General features: G+C 36.5%; 1 protein-coding gene and 1 pseudogene across 1 annotated transcript; one reads left to right on the forward strand and one right to left on the reverse strand.

The window, feature by feature from the left end:
- The first annotated feature begins 1,487 nt into the window (after positions 1-1,487).
- Positions 1,488-2,213, forward strand: LOC110734834. The gene has a single exon (XM_021914979.1). It carries the CDS (start codon positions 1,488-1,490, stop codon positions 2,211-2,213), a length of 726 nt encoding a protein of 241 aa, XP_021770671.1.
- Positions 2,214-10,603: 8,390 nt separating this feature from the next.
- Positions 10,604-12,295, reverse strand: LOC110734848 (annotated as a pseudogene).
- Positions 12,296-17,927: the final 5,632 nt, after the last annotated feature.

Below are 17,927 nucleotides of genomic sequence, written 5' to 3' on the forward strand. Positions count from 1 at the left end.
ACATAAGGATATTACTTCTACAATCGCACATACAACAAAGTGTTTGTTGCTCACGATGGTGTCTTTATAGAAAGGAAATCTCTTTCTACAAAGCCAAGTGGGAGTAAAGTGGACCTCAAAGAGATTCGAGACGAGCAACAAATGGATGTGGATAACACTACATCAGAGACGAGGGAGCATGAGTCAGTTAATTTTACAAAACATGTGTCGAAGCAAGCTAATTCAACTAGCATGGGGCTCCTATCGTCCCACTAGAATGAAAAACTTCAAACAGTTAAAGGAAACAATTCTATTGTTGCTCATACCCGTATTAGGAAATTTAGAATCAAAACAAACAGTTTGTTGAAATCCTGAAAACTGAGGATTCCAAAATTTCTAATGGAATGTGTGGAACCCATAGCCTATAAGCATGCTTTGGTAAGCACCAACTCAGGAAATGGCTTAAGGCCATAAAATCCATAATGGACTCCATGTCTGTAATGATATGTTAGTCCTGATAGATTTACAAATGGGTTTAAACCTATTAGTTGCGTAAGTTTATTCAGATTCTTCTAGCGATTGCTAATTTTCAATTACGAAATTTGGCAGTTGGATGTCAAAACCGTCTTCTTGAAATGTTCTTGACGGAGGGTGTGTACTTGACACAACCTAAGGGTTTGAAGATCTAGAGAACCCTAGAAAGGTTTGCAGACTTCAGAAATCCATTTATGGATTGAAGCAAGCATCAAGGAGTTGGAGCATTCGTTTCGACAAGGCAATCAAACAGTTTGATTTTCCTTAAGAGCGAAAAGAATCTTATGTATACAAGAAGTTTAGTGGGAGAAATCTGATTTTCTTAGTCTGGTATGTAGATGACATACTGCTCATAGGAAATGACATGCCAATGCTTGAGTAAGTCAAGTAATGGTTAAAGAGTTGTTTCTATATGGAAGACTTGGGAGATGTCGAGTACATATTGGGAATTAAGATTCATCGAGAAAGGTCTCGAGGGGTGATTGAACTAAATCAAGAGACTTATGTTGATAAAATTCTTGACACGTTCAAAGTACAAGAAGGGATTGCAAAGTCGAATACGAGTGTCAATAGTGGGGCAAGCTCTTCTCAAGTCAATTCTTTCTCTTGTCAAAATTGTGGTGGAACAAACCACGATACATCTTATTGTGGAGGTTTGAACCCCGAGCATGTGGCGACATACAACACAAGGCAAGATAGATATAGGGGAAGTGGCTTGGAGGCAACCACCACCCGGATTTGCACATCAACCTCAACAATGGAACCAACAAGCTCAACAACCATATAACTCCAACCCTCCATACCAAAATCAACCTCCATTTCAAAATAAAAACCCAAGAGGAAACTACCAAAGAAACAACTAACACAATAATCAAAACCAATACAAAAATCAAAATCAAGCATCTCAAAGGAGCTAAGAGCAAGCATCTCAACCCGATTCAACACAAAACCAATTTCTTCAACAACTTCAAGCCATGAATCAACAAATGCAAGAGATCAAGGCTCATAACAAGATGGTTTATTTACAACTAGCTCAATTGGTCGAGAGAGTCCCTTTCAACTCACCTTCTACTCTACGCAGACAATCACAAACTAACCCTTCCAACATCAGGAAACCCGACTCTTGCAAGGCAATCACATTGAGATCGAGCACATCCTATGAGGGTCCTAAGAAGGGGGATACTAAGAAGGGGAATAGTGAGGAAAAGAAGGAAGGAGAAGAGAGTGTGGGTGAAGACAAGAAAATTGAGGAAGAGAAGGTTGTTGAGAAAGAAAAAAGTATGGAGAAGAAGAAGCTTAGAGATGAGAAAACAACTTCAACTCCAAGTGAGGCTAGGAATCTTGATGGGCCGGTTCCATTTCCTGGTCGACTTGCGGAGAGGAAATTGAATGAAAAGTTTGCAAAGTTCCTTAGTGTAATGAAAAATTTGCACATCAACCTCCCTTTCATCGAAGTTGTCACTAAGATGCCTTCATACTTCAAGTTGCTCAAGAATATTCTCACCAACAAGAGGAAGCTCAATGATGAGCTCATCATTCTTCCCCATCAAGTGAGTGCACTTGTTCAACATAAGATGCCTAAGAAGCAAAAGGATCCGGGAAGCTTCACTTTGCCGGTAAGGATTGGGAACATGGAAGCTAGGGGCGCCTTAGCCGATCTTGAAGAAAGTGTTAGTTTGATTCCTCTATCCATTGCCTAAAATCTTAATATTGAAATGATCCCTACAAGGAAGACTATCCAATTGGCTGACTGTTCGATGAAGTTACCCTGTGGTGAGCTTGAAGACGTTCCCATTCATGTTGGGCATATTTATGTACCTTACGATTTTGTAGTGATGGATATGGAAGAAGATGTCGATACTCCTTTTATTTTGGGTCGTGAAGCTCTTAAGACTTTGGGGGTGGTGATCGATTGCAAGAACAACACCATTACATGTGAGTTTGCCGATGAAAAGATTGTGTTTGAGTTCTCTAAGTTGCTCAACACCCCCATGGTTGAAAAATGCTATAGGGTTGATTGTGAATGAGTAATTAGATTTCTTGGGAAGGGTTATGATGAAGCCTCAAGATCCAATGGTTGAAGCTCTTACATACAAGGAAGAGTATCACTCTCAAGAAGCGAAGGAGTTTGTCATGGCCAAGAACAACAAGAAGATAAAGAAGAGCTTGAACTAGAGGAGAAAATGGAGGAGAGTTCCAAGCCTCCACCCAAGGTAGAACTCAAAACCCTTCCCCCCTATTTGAAATATGCATCTCTTGTAAATGAAGGGGAATACCCTATTATTGTCAATGCTACCCTTGATAGTCTTGATTTGGAAAAATGCTTGTTGTGTTGAGAAAATATAGAAATATAATAGCGTATAGCATTGATGATATCAAGGGTATTAGCCCCTCTTTGTCCATGCATCGTATTCATCTTAAGGATGATCAATCCACCTCGATTGAACCTCAAAGGAGGTGGGAACCCCGACCTCCAAGAGGTTTCAAGAAGGAAATCTTGAAATTGCGTGAAGCGGGCATAATTTATGCAATCTCCGATAGCAAGTGGGTTAGCCCGGTTCACGTGGTTCCAAAGAAAGGTGGAATAACCATTTTCAAGGGAGAAGGAGGAGAGGAAATCTCCACCCGGACGGTGACCGAGAATGTGTATTGATTATAGGAAGTTGAACAAAAATACAAAGAAAGACCATTTTCCTCTCCCCTTCATGGACCAAATGTTGGAGAGACTTTCTCACCATGCTTTCTTTTTTTTTATTGGATGGATACTCCGGATTTTTCCAAATTTCTATCCACCCAAATAACCAAGAGAAAAATACTTTCAAAAATGAGATTGAAGTTTTTATGGACGATTTTAGTATAGGTGGCTCGTCTTTTGACACTTGTCTTTATAATCTTGAAAAAGCTTTGAAAAGGTGTCACGAGACGAGTTTGGTTTTAAACTGGGAGAAATGTCACTTTATGTTTGAGGAGGGAATTGTCCTAGGCCATAAAGTGTCAAAGAAAGGCATTGAGGTTGACTTGGCCAAAGTTTCGGTGATTGCTAAGTTGCCCCCTCCTACTTCCGTTACGGGAGTGAGAGCATTTCTAGGGCATGCCGGTTTTTACCGGAGGTTTATCAAAAACATTTCATCAATCGCCAAACCTCTGACCGAATTACTCAAGAAAGATGTTGTGTTTAGCTTTGATGAGGCTTGTCTTGAGGCATTTCAAAAACTCAAGGAAGCTCTCATTTCCCCTCCCGTTGTGCAAGCTCCGGATTGGAGCTTGCCTTTGGAGCTGATGTGTGATGCGAGTGATTTTGCAGTAGGTGCGGTGCTTGGGCAACAGAAAGAAGAAAGATCTCATGTCTTCTACTATGCAAGTCACTTGATGAAGCTCAAAAGAATTACACAACGATGGAGAAGGAAATTATTGTGGTTGTGTTTGCCATGGACAAGTTTAGGTCCTATCTTATTTGCTCCAAGGTGATTGTGTACACGGATCACATAGCGGTTTGCTATCTTATGACCAAAAAGGAAGCAAAGCCACGCCTCATCCGTTGGGTTCTTTCGCTTCAAGATTTTGACATGGAGATGAGAGATAAAAAGGGAGCGGAGAACTATGTGGCGGATCATTTGTCTAGGTTTCCGTTTGAGAACAAGGAGGATGTACCAATCAATGAAGAAGTAGGATTTGAAACTCTCATGGCTATGGCTTCAACATCTAGCCCATGGTATGCGGATATAGCCAATTATCTTGCTTGCGGGTCATTCCCTCAGAGTTTTCTTCTCAACAAAAGAAGAGGTTTTTCATGGAGGTGAGGAGGTACTTTTGGAATGACCCCTACTTGTTTAAACAGTGTGGAGATGGCCTTTACCGGAAATGTGTTCTAGACCATGAAATCGAAGGAGTTCTTGAGCATTTCCACTCGTTTTCATGTGGAGGACATGGGGGAGTTGATAAGATGGTGGCAAAGATTTCTCAATCTCTCCTATGGTGGCTAACGATGCATAAGGATGCCCAAAGGTTTGTTTCAAGATGCGACAAGTGCCAAAGAAGTGGTGGCATAACCAAAAGAGATGAAATGCCTCAACAAAACATTTTGGAAGTTGAGCCTTTTGATGTTTGGGGTGTCGGCTTTATGGGGCCTTTTGTCTCTTCATGTGGGAATTTGTACATCTTGGTAGCGGTGGACTATGTGACTAAGTGGATTGAAGCGATACCTTCCCCTACCAATGATCATAAGGTTGTGCTTAAACTTCTCATGAAAATCATATTTTCGCGGTTTGAGATCCCTAGGGTGCTAATTAGTGATGGAGGTTCTCATTTCGCCAAGAAGCAATTCGAGGCTCTTCTCAAGAGGCAAAGAGTTCATCACAAGGTTGGTCTACCTTATCATCCTCAAACTCAAGGACAAGTGGAGGTGTCAAATAGAGAGATCAAGAACCTTCACTAGTAGAAATTTTGATATAGGCACCCCCCCTTTAGCACTGGTTCTTGAAAATCGGTGGCAAAAGAAATGGGCAGGATTGAAAAATTCAGAGTTGGCACCGGTTCCAACCAAAACCGGTGCCAACCCAAAAAAAAAAAAAAAAAAAAAAAAAAAAAAAAAAAAAACCGGAAGAAAACAATAGAGTTGGCACCGGTTCGTCTTAAACCGGTGCCAACTATAGTAGTTAGCACCGATTTGAACCGGTGCCATTAAAAAAACAGGGCTTTTCGTATTTCTTCTTCTTCTTTTCTTTCCCCCTGATTTTTCAAAACTTGTTTTTTCCCTCGTTCTCACCTTCTCTTCCAGGCCACCACCTCCGAATTCCTACCTTCTCCATTGAAGCCGTTTTTGAGCTCTCTATCTCCGTTGAAGCAGCTGCATGCACCTCCTTCTCTCTCCATATCTCTCCTCCATTGAACTCGTGCTCTCTATTCTCCATTGAAGCGCATTCTGAGTTTTCTCACCTCCATTGAAGCAGCTTCGAGGTAAGATTTGGGCCATTGTGGTCTTCTTAATCTACCGAATTTCTTCGCAACCTAGGGTTTGTCGTTGATTTGGTTTTCAATTTTGTAATTTTAGGGTTCTGGTTCCCCTTGCGCTGTCCCAAAGTTGAATTTAGGGCTTTTTCTTCTTTTCTTTTTGCATTTGTAAGAACAAATTAGATTTGGGTTTGTTTTTTTCAACCATTTAATGTCATTTCTGTTGTATATAACCTTATAAAGAGTGCATTTTTAAAAGGTTTTTGTTTTTTTTGGTGCAGATTATTGTTATATAAATGGCATTTGTAGTAAAAGTTCCTGTGAATGTGAGTATTTCTTCACAATGCAAATTTGGTGGATTTTTTGGGAATATAATCAGAAAATCTGGGATTGCGAATGGGCGTAGGTCGTTTATTTCAGCTGTAATGTCAAGTAGCCCTGCTCCTAATGTCCAAAATCTTTCTATCAAGTCCAAAGATGTTGGATTGCCTGTTATGGTATAAACTCTTTACTATTCTCTTGATTATCTGTTCTTCATTTCTTGATTCTAAAACTTGCTGTCATGTTGAACTGAATCTTGCTGGAGTGTGTTCGTGTCGTAAATCGTTATATTGTTTGAATGTTTGAGGATATTTAATTTGTTAGTGTAATGACATGATCAACCTTATTTTGGATCATAATACTTCAATTTGTATGTAATATGAGTGCTGCTTTGGAGCTTATATATATATATATGGTAGTATAAGACTAAGAATCTCCTTATTGGTTTTTCGGTGATGTCTAAGGCTCTCCTAGTTAGTGGCCTGAAAGTAAAACAAATAATACCAGTAATTTTAAATTTGTACAGCACTGGATACAAACAAGATGCATGCATTCCTTATTAAGACAGCATTGGCCTAAAATTCTTTGGTACAAGTCCAGCAATTTTGGGGCCATGATGCTCATGTCCAACTCAATGGGTCGAACAGTCGAATATAAAGTTTAAAGCATGATGCTCTGCCCAGCTCAATGGGCCAAATCTAAAATTTTTGAAATGTGTCGAACCAAACCTATACTACGTATAACTGTATTAAGAGTGCTAAAATGTGCCCATTCTAATGCATGAGGTATGTACTAGGAGACTAGGATTATATAGAATTAAGAGTATGAAGGATTGTAGTTGAAAATTGGAAAAATAGAATTTTTTTTTATTATTATTTTTTTTTGATAGAAAAAAAGTGCATTTCTGGTTTATGCATGGATATGTTACAACTTACAAACCTAAGCAGTGATATTCTAACAGAGATTTTGAACATGATCAAACCTGTACAAAATTATCGCGATTTCAAATCACTACTAGTGCCCAATAATGTACACCAAATTAAACTTGTGTATTCCATAAGTATTGAAATTGTATGAAGGCGCACACCAGATCATCGTACAAGGATTATTAACAAACATATGGAACATTAAAAGTGGTTGCTCTTACATTTAAGCCTTCATATGCTCGTTCGAAAACATCTAGTCATCTACATACAAGAAAGTTCAGTGCCACAAGATCATGTTCTACATGTAATGCATGCTTATAAGGTTATTTTTTTCGTGTAAACTAAAGATGATCACTCGTCCTCTTTTATTTTTTTCCCTCCTCTCTCAAATGAGGATTTTCATTATTAGTCACGATCTCTAGTTAGTTACATTTATCTCATTTGCAAAATGGTATATTGATCCATTTCTTCCTTCTCTATACGAGTGACTCATACAATGGCTTATTCACCTGATCACTGTTGTTTGATTTCCTAGTGTTACCCTTCTGTTAAATTTATTGGCTGAATGAAAATTTGTATCAAGTCAAAACTAAAATTTTATTGTGTTTGTCACTAATATGTGTCCGTTGCTTCCCCGTGCTTGTTGCTTATAGTTGTGCACTCTAATAAATTATGGGAGTATGATGAATGAGAGTAAATGCTGATTGAAACTGGCTATATACACAAAATTATCAATGCTTTTCAAGATTCGTAAGGAGAGGGGCGGGGGTGGGGGGTGGGAATCATTGTGCTCTGGTAATATATGAGAGTATGATGAATGAGGGTAATTGCTGAGGTTGAAACTGGCTATTTACACAGTGCTTTTGAGGTTAGAAATTGCTATTCATGATTGGAAATTCTTGAAAACTGATTTATTTCGTGTTACTGTATTATGTGCTGCAGCACCTACAGCCCTGTCCAGGATGTTAGGATTCCAAGTCAAGAGAGAAGGATGTTTGGATTTGTTACCTTTGTTTACCCAGAAACAGTTCGGAAGATCTTGGCCAAGGGGAACCCGCATTTTGTTTGCGGTGCTCGTGTTCTTGTGAAACCATACAGGGAAAAGTCAAGGCTTGTTGACAGGTAGTGAGCTTTAGTGTTCTTCATTGGTAGTTTATTTTGATCTATGACAGTTTCTGCCCCTAATAATAGACCACATTATTCTTGTAAATCATCTTTAATAATTGATTAAAAATCCTTGAAAAGTGTTATCTATTATTATGTATGGACGTATTATCAATTGATTTAGCTCTTATATATATCTCTGATAACGCAATAATTAAGTGATCACTCATACTCATCTGTCAATGTCAATAACATAATTTTGCTCATAAGATACAATCATATAAGTAAAAGCTTTATACTTTCTCATCGAAAAATATCTCAGGACTCAGCTGGCATTGATTGACACAAAAATTGTAGCTTTTCCATTTTGAAATTGATATTTAAGAAGGAATTTTTTTAAGTTTCCAATTGTTGTTCTGCACTAATTGAGTATGAATATGTACAACATACATAGAAAATATAATCAAGTGATGTGTCTTTGGAAGAGGAAGGCTAGAGGCTCAATTTGAACAACTGAACATATTAGGCTTGAAGAGCTATATGAATTGATGCTTTCAGAATAGTACCTTGATATGAAGTGTTTTGAGTATTAAGATACTCCAGGCTTGAGCACTTGCTGGAATGAAATTAATTGGGACATTGTACGGTCTTCAATATTTATTGAGTGTTCAGCTGCAATAGGCAAGTCAGCTCTGGTACGTGTCATAAAGTTAAGATTATTAACTAGTAAGTTTGTCAGCATCCTATACGCAAAATGTAACAGGAAAAAAAAGAAGCTTCCCTTCATTTTTTTTTGGTAGTTTTCTGTATTAGTGTGAAGGAGTAAAAGCACTTTTAGGAGAAGACTGGCATATATTCCTTGATCAAATTAGTCCGACTGATGCTGTTGGAGCCAGTAACAAATATCTCATCCACAGAGATAGCTGTAAACTATTGATGCAAAGAATATGAATTTTATCTTGAGGCTTGATTTAACTATTATGAATACTTAGTGAGCTTTTTAAATCTTCTCCTTTGGATCAATACCTTCTAGCCCTTATAGTTTCATCTCTGGTATTTTTATCGGTAGGAGCTGAGGCTTTTCATATGGAGATATAGAGAGAGATAGTCTCATTTCAGTTACGGTTGTTAATTTGGTTGAAACTTCAATTTCCTAACTTTTTCTAAAGCCAATATCGAGTTTCATATATTGTCTACTTTGTTGACAACATATCTTTATGCTTTTCTTCATCCAGATAGTACCATTTGATCCCACTAAGAAAAAGAAGAAGAAAAAGGTTGTCATTCAAGATCCTGCTGATGAACCTCTGGATAAATTGGCTGAGAAAACAGAAAACTTGTCAGGTATGTGTCTGCCTTTCCTGTGACAGTTGTGTAAGATGCTGAACACTTGTCTTTTTCATCAGTACTGCTAGTGTTTTTAGGTGCTTAAAAAACTTAAGATTCTCTATAGCCTAAAGGGTTTTTAGGTGTTTTAAGTGATATATTCACAATGCTTCGTGTTTTTAGTTTGACCAGAGTTACTTGTTCTTGTATTGTGATGAAATTACTTCGTGTTCACAGGATCAGGAAGGCAAGGAAGTTACTACTGTAGACGAGACTTTTCATAGAACTCTGGAATACGGGCTTCCTACTCGATTTCCATTTTTCACAATATATAGTCCTATTATGTATATGTGTAATATTACAAGTTATTGAAGAAAATATATGTGTTTTATGTATATTATGATTATATATAAGTATTTGGTACAATTTAAGTGAAAAAAATGCAAAAAAAAATTAAAAAAAAAAAAAATTTATTTTTTTGGGGCATTATTGGCACTAGTTTTAAAAATAACCGGTGCTAAAAGTTTTTTTATAATTTTTTTGGGGACTTTTGGCACCGGTTCTAAGCCACAACCGGTGCCTATTGTACTGAAAATAAAAAAAAAAAAATCCGCACCATGGGTAATTGGCACCGGTTAACCGGTGCCAAAGAGTGTATTTCGCACCAGTTAACCGGTGCCAAATTAAGTAGTTAGCACCGGTTAACCTGTGCCAAATGCTTTAATTGGCACCGGTTTTGAACCGGTGCCAAATTTTCATGGATTTGGCATCCCTCAAATCCCCAACGGTTCAAAACCGGTGCCAAGGGGGAGGTTGAACCAGTGCCTTTTTACCTTTTTCGTCTAGTGCTTCTTGAAAGGATGGTGAACAAGTCTAGGAACGATTGGTCCCTCAAGCTTGACGACACACTTTGGGCCTTGTGGACGGCGTACAAGGGGAGTCCTTAATGCTTTAGTGGATTAAGGTTCGAGGGTGTTTTCACCTCAAGGGAGTCCTTTTGAAACTTTAAAATTATTGATTTTCTCAAAAGAAATGGTTAAGATATCTAAGCCAGTATGAGTATAAAATATCTTATTGTGTAGCTTTGTTGTCTGGACAGATAGATTCTTATGAATCATATCATCAGAAATTCAGAAGTCAAAATTCAAAAGTCATACCTATATCAATCCAAGAAAGCCAATTGAAAGTGGAGGTATATTCTATTTCTATTAAATAAACTCACACGAAACAATTTACTTTGTATATTCTCGATAAAAAATACTCATTTAATTTCACAATTTACAGAATCACACCATATATATTTTTTTCATGGTATTTTAACCATTGATTTATTTAATCACGTTTTAACCAAATAAATTATTTTCAACGAAAAACGATTTTTCTTTGTTCGACTCTTCATAAGAAAAGTGATAGAGAGAACGAATAGAAGAAGCAGTAATGGAGGACAATAGGAATAGAGGAGAGAAAAAGGAAGATAAGGAGTCTGGAGGAGAGAACGGCTTCCGTTTCTTACAAACTATGAAAAGTTTCTTACAAGATAAGGTGAATGCCAAGACAGAAAGGAAATTCTAAACTAACCTCTTGGCTTGCTGGAGGCTGAATGAGCAAGGGGAAAGTAAACGACCACGAACAAAGCTGAAAATCCCATACAGAAGTCGTCAATATCAAGTGAAGAGATTTGATATATTTTAATTAAAACAAAGACCTGGGATAGACAAAAACCTCGAAGAAAAGTTCATCTTCTGGTTTTACATATATAAAATCCTCATTATTGCTGCTAGAAGACCCCTTCCTCTTTTGTCCTATCTTCTGCTACAGGCAGAACACCAGGAGAATGCAAAAGATAAATGTACATGAGAGCTGTACATTGAACTTGTTTGCTGAGAAGTTACCAAGAGGACAAAGAAGAAAACAGAATTGAATTACCTTATATATTCTAGTGACCAGTATATAATGTTTGAAGCGAAATGATTCACGGAGATCTTTTGTTGGCTTCAGCAAATGCAAAACAAAATGATCAGTTTATTTAGATCACTACCAGTCAAAACACGTAGAAACACAAGCTTTTAAAGATAAGATAAACTTCATCTAACCTCATCTTCAGTAGCCCACAAAATTTCATCAAAAAGGGCATTGTAAAGATGTGGCAGAAGCTGGGGAGGAAGATTCATAACACGCTGGGAAACCACTAGACCAACATGGTCAGCTTGGTCTTCTAGAAGTCTTTTTAGCTCACCAACTACATTCTTTTCCTCGCATACTTTAAGCAAGTAGTCTCTTATTTCAGTGATACACTTATTATCCTGGCATCATAAGAACCCAGAATCATTAACTTAGTTGATTGATCGAGTATAATCAATATAGAGCAATTTGACAGATCAAGCAATTTAAAGGGTCCTTAATAAAATTCTAAAGGGACAAGCCACACTGACAATTGAAAATGAGACACCTATTGTATCTTATATCTTCCTAAGTTCAAAGCTGTAAGAAGTGCAAACAATCCCTCATCTTCTATCTTGACCACAGAGCCCACTGTTGTCTGTGCTAATATTAAGTCTACAAAACCACTCAAGTCCCACACCTTATCATTAAGATAGCTTTGTAGCAACATCTTTAATCCATGAAAGTCATCAGGCTTGGGGTCCAAAAAAGGCAAAATCTGCCTGAATTAATTCCTTTGAGAAGAAATCAAAACAGAGAAAATAATTAGAGCAAATAAAGACAACTGGAATGGAAGCATTCAGCTAGAATGGACATTCACAACAACCAACAACAATTAAATGCTTACTTCAGGCGCTTCTTCTTCAGACGATAAAGATTCTGAACTGTTCTCCTTCAAATTGTGCTTCCTACTACATCTATTGGCTGAAAATATAATAGAAAAGATTTCCAAAAGTCATGTTAGATCAACACATGAATTCCCAATCATAAATAGAAAACACAGGGCACCTATATAGGACAATGTTTATAATAGAAAAAACACCTATTAGTTTTGAGGAAGATGTTCTCTAGATTTTGAATTAGAAACTTTGTGCTTTGATGAGCAAGCTGTGGCAGCTCTAGTTACTGAACGAGCAAATGGTGAAAACGCAAAAGGTCGAGGCACCAGCTGGCCACTTCTTCGTGGTTTTCGAGGCATCCCCTTATATCTGTACATAAGCAAAATATTGTTAAAATCCATCTTAAAACATCATACTTTTTTCACCCTTATTTTCTCTTTATGAATCCAAATGAAATGGGAGAATAGAATCAGGCAAAGAGCATCAAAGCACTCCAGCAGTAAGAATTTCAGCTAAGTAATAAGTTTAATTGGTACAAAGAGAATGTACTATGTTACAAACATAACTCAAAAGTTAATCTCATACGCATATCTTATCTACACATCAAAGAAACTAAAACGTCCATAAGACACAAACAATTCCCTAAAGCTCATCATACCATTTTACAATATTTAACAATGACCTTTTTCAATGATTTTTTATTTTTATTTTTTTATAGTTAGAACCTATTACTGTGAAAGGACCTAAAGCTCATCATACCATGAAACCGAAACTCATAACACTAAAGGATGTAAAACTAACTACACCTCCATACATCCAAACCGCTAAAATTAGCAACACCCATCTAGTAAAAAATCAATAATCTACTAGCTATAGTCATTGAATTGGAAACTCCAATCTCAAATATTTAGGCTCATCCATGAATTATTTTATTGCTCAAGAAAAATGCATTAATAAGACAAAAGTAATTATTACCTTCCAAACAACTCAACACCATAAGGACGAACATCGAATTCAAACACCCTTATCAAACCACCTCCTCAAAACCTTGCCTCTTGATCCCCTCAAATAAATATACATAGTAATTTGTAATGCACTTATGCAAACAAAACAAACCCACATAGAACTATCACAGAACAACTAGTCTACCATATTACCTTAAAACAACAAACCCAATTTAACCAATACGAGCAGCCCCGCCCCCGAGCCAGGGCAAGAGGGGCGGCTGCATTTAGCCCCAGGAGAAAAGGTCCATTTTTATAGTTCCCTCCTAACATTAAAGGGTTATAAACAAATTCCTACAACACAATAGCAACCAAATTTGACTTAATTATCAAATTACTCCGAAAAAACCACACAAAATTCTTCCCTTTTAAGCATATCAAACGTAAACAGCACACAGTAAAAGAGTAATTTTAATCAATAGTTCAATTATACACCTTAGAAGAACCCTAAATTGACTAATGACAATTAAATTACTGATAGTGTGAAACTAAACCCTTGATTGGGAAATTAATATACGATGAATCGATATTAATGATAATGAAATAAAAGGAAAAAAATCAGCTTACCTCAGAAGCCGCTTCGATGGAGGAGAGAAATCTCAGAAGCCGCTTTAATGGAGAACACAAAGTACTCTTCAATGGAGGAGAAAGGGGTGTATAGCGCCCGAGTGAAAAGCCACACGCATACTACTTTGACGTTATAATTAATTTTCATCTTAGGTTTTTTTTTTTTAAAGAAAATTTTCTTTTTAGATTTTGTTATCGTCTCTCTACTCTTAGATTTTTTTTATTTTTATCACTCAGGCGCTGTTCACTTCACCTTAAAAAAAATAATATTCAGTTCAGTAAAAATAATTTCAGTTCAGCAAAAATAAGTTCAGTACAGTAAAAGTAATTTTAATTCAGTTAAAATCAGTAGCTTTAAAGAAGAAATATAACATGGAACCAGTAAAGATAATTTCAATTCAAAAAAAATAATTTCAGTTCAGTAAAATTAATTTCAGGTCAGTAAAAATAATTTAAGTTCGGCAAAAATAATTTCAGTTCAGTAAAAATAATTTCAATTCAGCAAAAATAAGGTGAAGTGAACGGGACCTTAATTATAAAAAAATCAAATTGTTTTTTACCACCTAAACAAAAATAAAATTGTATTTTACCACATTAAATTTTTTTTTAACATGGATTATAAAACTTATGCAATTTTTAATTGTGTTTAAATAGTAAAGTTTCCAAAAGTTTAATATTGATTGTTCGACAACATTATAGATTTTTATCTCCTAATTTAGTGTTACTAGATGAACCCCGTGCGATGCAAGTTTGTTTGTATTTTTTCAAATAAAATATTAATAAATATATATTTATGTAATAAACTTTGTCATATTCGCTTGCTTACTACTTGAATTTTAAATTATAAAATGAATTATTAACTTTACCATGTGGTCGGGATTACTTAGTCAGGAGTTACTTGGTTAAGGGTTACTCAATCAATTAAGGGTTATTCGGACGGTTAGGGGTTACTCGGTTAGTGTTTGGGTTTGTCTCAGTCAGTCACATGATATGGCCAGCCACACAAAAAAAAACGCGCTAATTTTATTTTTATAATTAGTTAAAATTATTGATCGAAAATAAATTCCAATTTTTTTTTTCATTGGCTAAAATATAACTATGTGACGCTCTAATATTAATCTTACGTGGCATAATACTATTGTAGCGTTTTAAAATTATTAATCCTATGTAGCATTTTTTTATGGAAAAATTGTCATAAATAATACGACCTTTCAGCGGTCCGCCAAAAATAAGTCAACCTTTTAATTATTTCTGAATAATACGACCTTTGGGGTTGTGCGCTTTAAAAAGTTATTAAACTTGCAACCTGAATGACCGGTTAAATTTCTTTTTCTTTTTAATAACTTCATTTAATAATGTAATTAACTATTAATAACAACTTTAATGATTGTTAATTACAATTAAAAAAAAAATTTAAATTAATTTTTTTTTCCCATTCTTCTTCTTCCCTTCAAACCTCCATGAATGCACCATGAATAATGCAACATCTCCACAACCGACCTCCACCACCACCCCCCCTCTAAAATCCGACCACCAGTAACTACCACCCCATCCCCTCCAAAATCCGACCACCCCCACCCTATCCCCTCCAAAATCCGACCACCCTAACGGCCTAACCCCCTCCCCTCTAAAATCCGACCACCACTGGAAATTCACATTCTTTCATCCAGCAAACCAATTTCACTACTCCAATCATCAATAATAAAACAAATTTACAATCCCAATTTTTCTAATATCTCAACTCTCTAAATAAACTATCGAACCCAACTTTCTAATTTCTCAACTCCCCAAACCCCAAACCCTTTCCTTTAAAACCAGCCCCATCTGCTCGCGACACCGCTGCTTTCGTTAACGCTCGAATTGACTGGAAGGAGATATCTGAAGTGCACGTGCTTAAGGTGGATCTTCTAGGAGTGAAGAAGGAGGAGGTCAAGGTTAAGGTTGGCTATGGTGGACTGTTGGTTATGGGCTTGCGGCGGATGAGAGAGAATTTGACGGTGGTGCGGATTTGGGAATGACGGTTAGGGTATGGTGGAACGAGGATGAGGTTTGCTATGGTGGCCTGGTGATTGCCAAGAAGAGGTGCTGGAAGCCTTGGCAGGGAGGGGAAGAGGTGGCTGGTGGGGGAGGGGTTTTTTTTTTCTTACAAAAATAATAATAATAATTAATATTATTACCAACTAAATATTAAAATATTAAAATAAAAAACAAATTAAATTTTTAAAACCCAATCAAACATTAACACATGTCCCATATACCTATTAATCAAGTCAACAACAGGTCATGACTTGTTTAAAGCGGACAACCCCCAAAGGTCGTATTTTTCAGAAATAATCAAAACGTTAACTTATTTTTGGCGGACCGCTGAAAGGTCGTATTATTTATGACAATTTTTTCTTTTTTTTAATTATAATCCTACATAGCGCTTTAAAAAAACTAATCTTACGTGGCATAATCTGATTGTAGCATTTTAAAAATATTACGTGGCGCTCTAATAATTTCTTAAAAAATAAAATCCTACGTGGTGTTTTAATAACTCAGGAAAAAACTCCCCTTTATATTTGTATACATTAGATTAGATTTTTGACAAAACTAACAAGCGTCCCAAGGACCAGGACAACCTAAAAGAGTTCAACACAATTTTTTATATAGCCACAGTATATAAGACCCAAGCATGAAGCATGCAATCCAATTTGTTATAACGGAGTCCATTACAGAGCAGTGAGAGCACCGTTATATTTCTTTTTTTATATATATAGATTTTTTAACTCCTCACTTCCTCTTGTATATTAACAAAGTGAGTAAGTGACATTTCTTCTTTCTTGTGTCTTAACTTTTTCTCTCTCCTCCATTTATATATCATTCAAATTAATTTCTCCATTATTGTTATTTATTTTCTCTCTCTTAACTTCAATAATACTATCCTTCACTTTTTTTTTCTGTTCTCCATTATAGATATTATAATTTTACCTCTCTTTAATAAATACACCATAATCTATCGATTTAGAATGAACTTGGAATCGCAATCAATCGAAATTCAGAATAAACATGGAATCGCAATTGAATTAAATCGATAATTCAAAAGTGCGGCACGGAATCGCAATGGATCGCACAAGTGCGGCACCATCGTTTTTGACCTCTGTTGAAATTCAAGCTTTTCCATGTTTAATTCAATAATTTGTACGAGTTATATGTAATTTGTTATAAGTGTATTTCGTATGAGGTTACTATATCGTAGGGGTTTAATACCCCATATATTTTACGATTCTTTGTTCAAATTCAAGCTTATGCCATTTTGTGTTTTGAATTTCTCTCTCCTCCATTGTATTTTTCTACCATTCTCTCTCCTCTAAATTCTTGTTTTTCGTTTATTCAAAAAAAAAATTCTTGTTCTTCGTTGCACTATGACTAAATATAAGGATTACTTGTTAACAAAAATGGGGTTACTTGTTAGTGAAGCTGGTTATTGGATAGGGTAGCCCAGTGATAATGGGTTCGGGTCAAGCTTAAAGGGCTTTTAATGCACAGGGCCTTTAACGGATAGGGCCCTTATTAGGTAAGCTCAATATCAGGCCAAAATGTTACTTAGTATTTATGGGGTTACTTAATCGGTAATAGTTGGGGTTATAATTAATTGGTCAGTAAATTAGGGATTACTTGAATTATGGGTTGTTTGAATTTAGGGTTTACTTATAATATGGGTTACTTGAAATTAGGGGTTACTACTTGAAATTATGGGTTATTTGAAATTAGGGGTTACTAATGAGTGGCGTTTACGCCACCATTTCACCCTTTTTCACTAGTGAATTCCCCCTATTTATCACTTGTTTGTACCTCTTCTTACTGTTTTTACCTTTGTTTTAGTTACTTTCGTTCTTTCTCGTGTTTTCCCTTTTTCTTTTATCTTTTCTTTTGATTTTTACCCTTTATTTGTTCGCTCCTAGCACTCGTGGGCGGAATTAGAATTGCTAAGCAGAGTCGAAGTTGCTAGAGTATCTTGTTCCAAGGAAAGCAAATGCAAAAGGGAGAGGGCGCACTGCCACAGCAAGCCGCGGGCGCGGACAGGAGTGCTATGTTGCGTGCGCGGGTTCCATTGCCGCGGGCGCGGACAGAGATCCTGAGCTAAACACCCAGTTTCAAGAGATAGCATGGAGATGGCAAGGAGAGGGCGTGGCGAGCTGGGTTTTTCCAACTACGTACCCACAACTGAGAGGGTGCGACAACCTTGCTGGAGAGGCCTCTTCCTCACCCATTTTCTTTGTTTTATCAAGAAACTATGTATAGTCTTTAGCTTGAATTTCATGACATGGGGGAACTATTATTCACTATTCCATTGCAATACTTTGTAGAGTGAGAATATCAACATTAAAAAGAGAGAAAGTAGCTTAACCTTCAAGTTTCAATTGTTGTAATCAAGACCTTTTTAAGCTTCCTTA

This window comes from Chenopodium quinoa, unplaced genomic scaffold (assembly GCF_001683475.1).
Source record: "Chenopodium quinoa cultivar QQ74 unplaced genomic scaffold, ASM168347v1, whole genome shotgun sequence".
Taxonomy (NCBI): domain Eukaryota; kingdom Viridiplantae; phylum Streptophyta; class Magnoliopsida; order Caryophyllales; family Amaranthaceae; genus Chenopodium; species Chenopodium quinoa.

What these genes read in the sequence shown, in the direction of transcription:
- LOC110734834 (XM_021914979.1), top strand. Translation starts at nt 1,488, where the DNA reads ATGAATCAACAAATGCAAGAGATCAAGGCTCATAACAAGATGGTTTAT.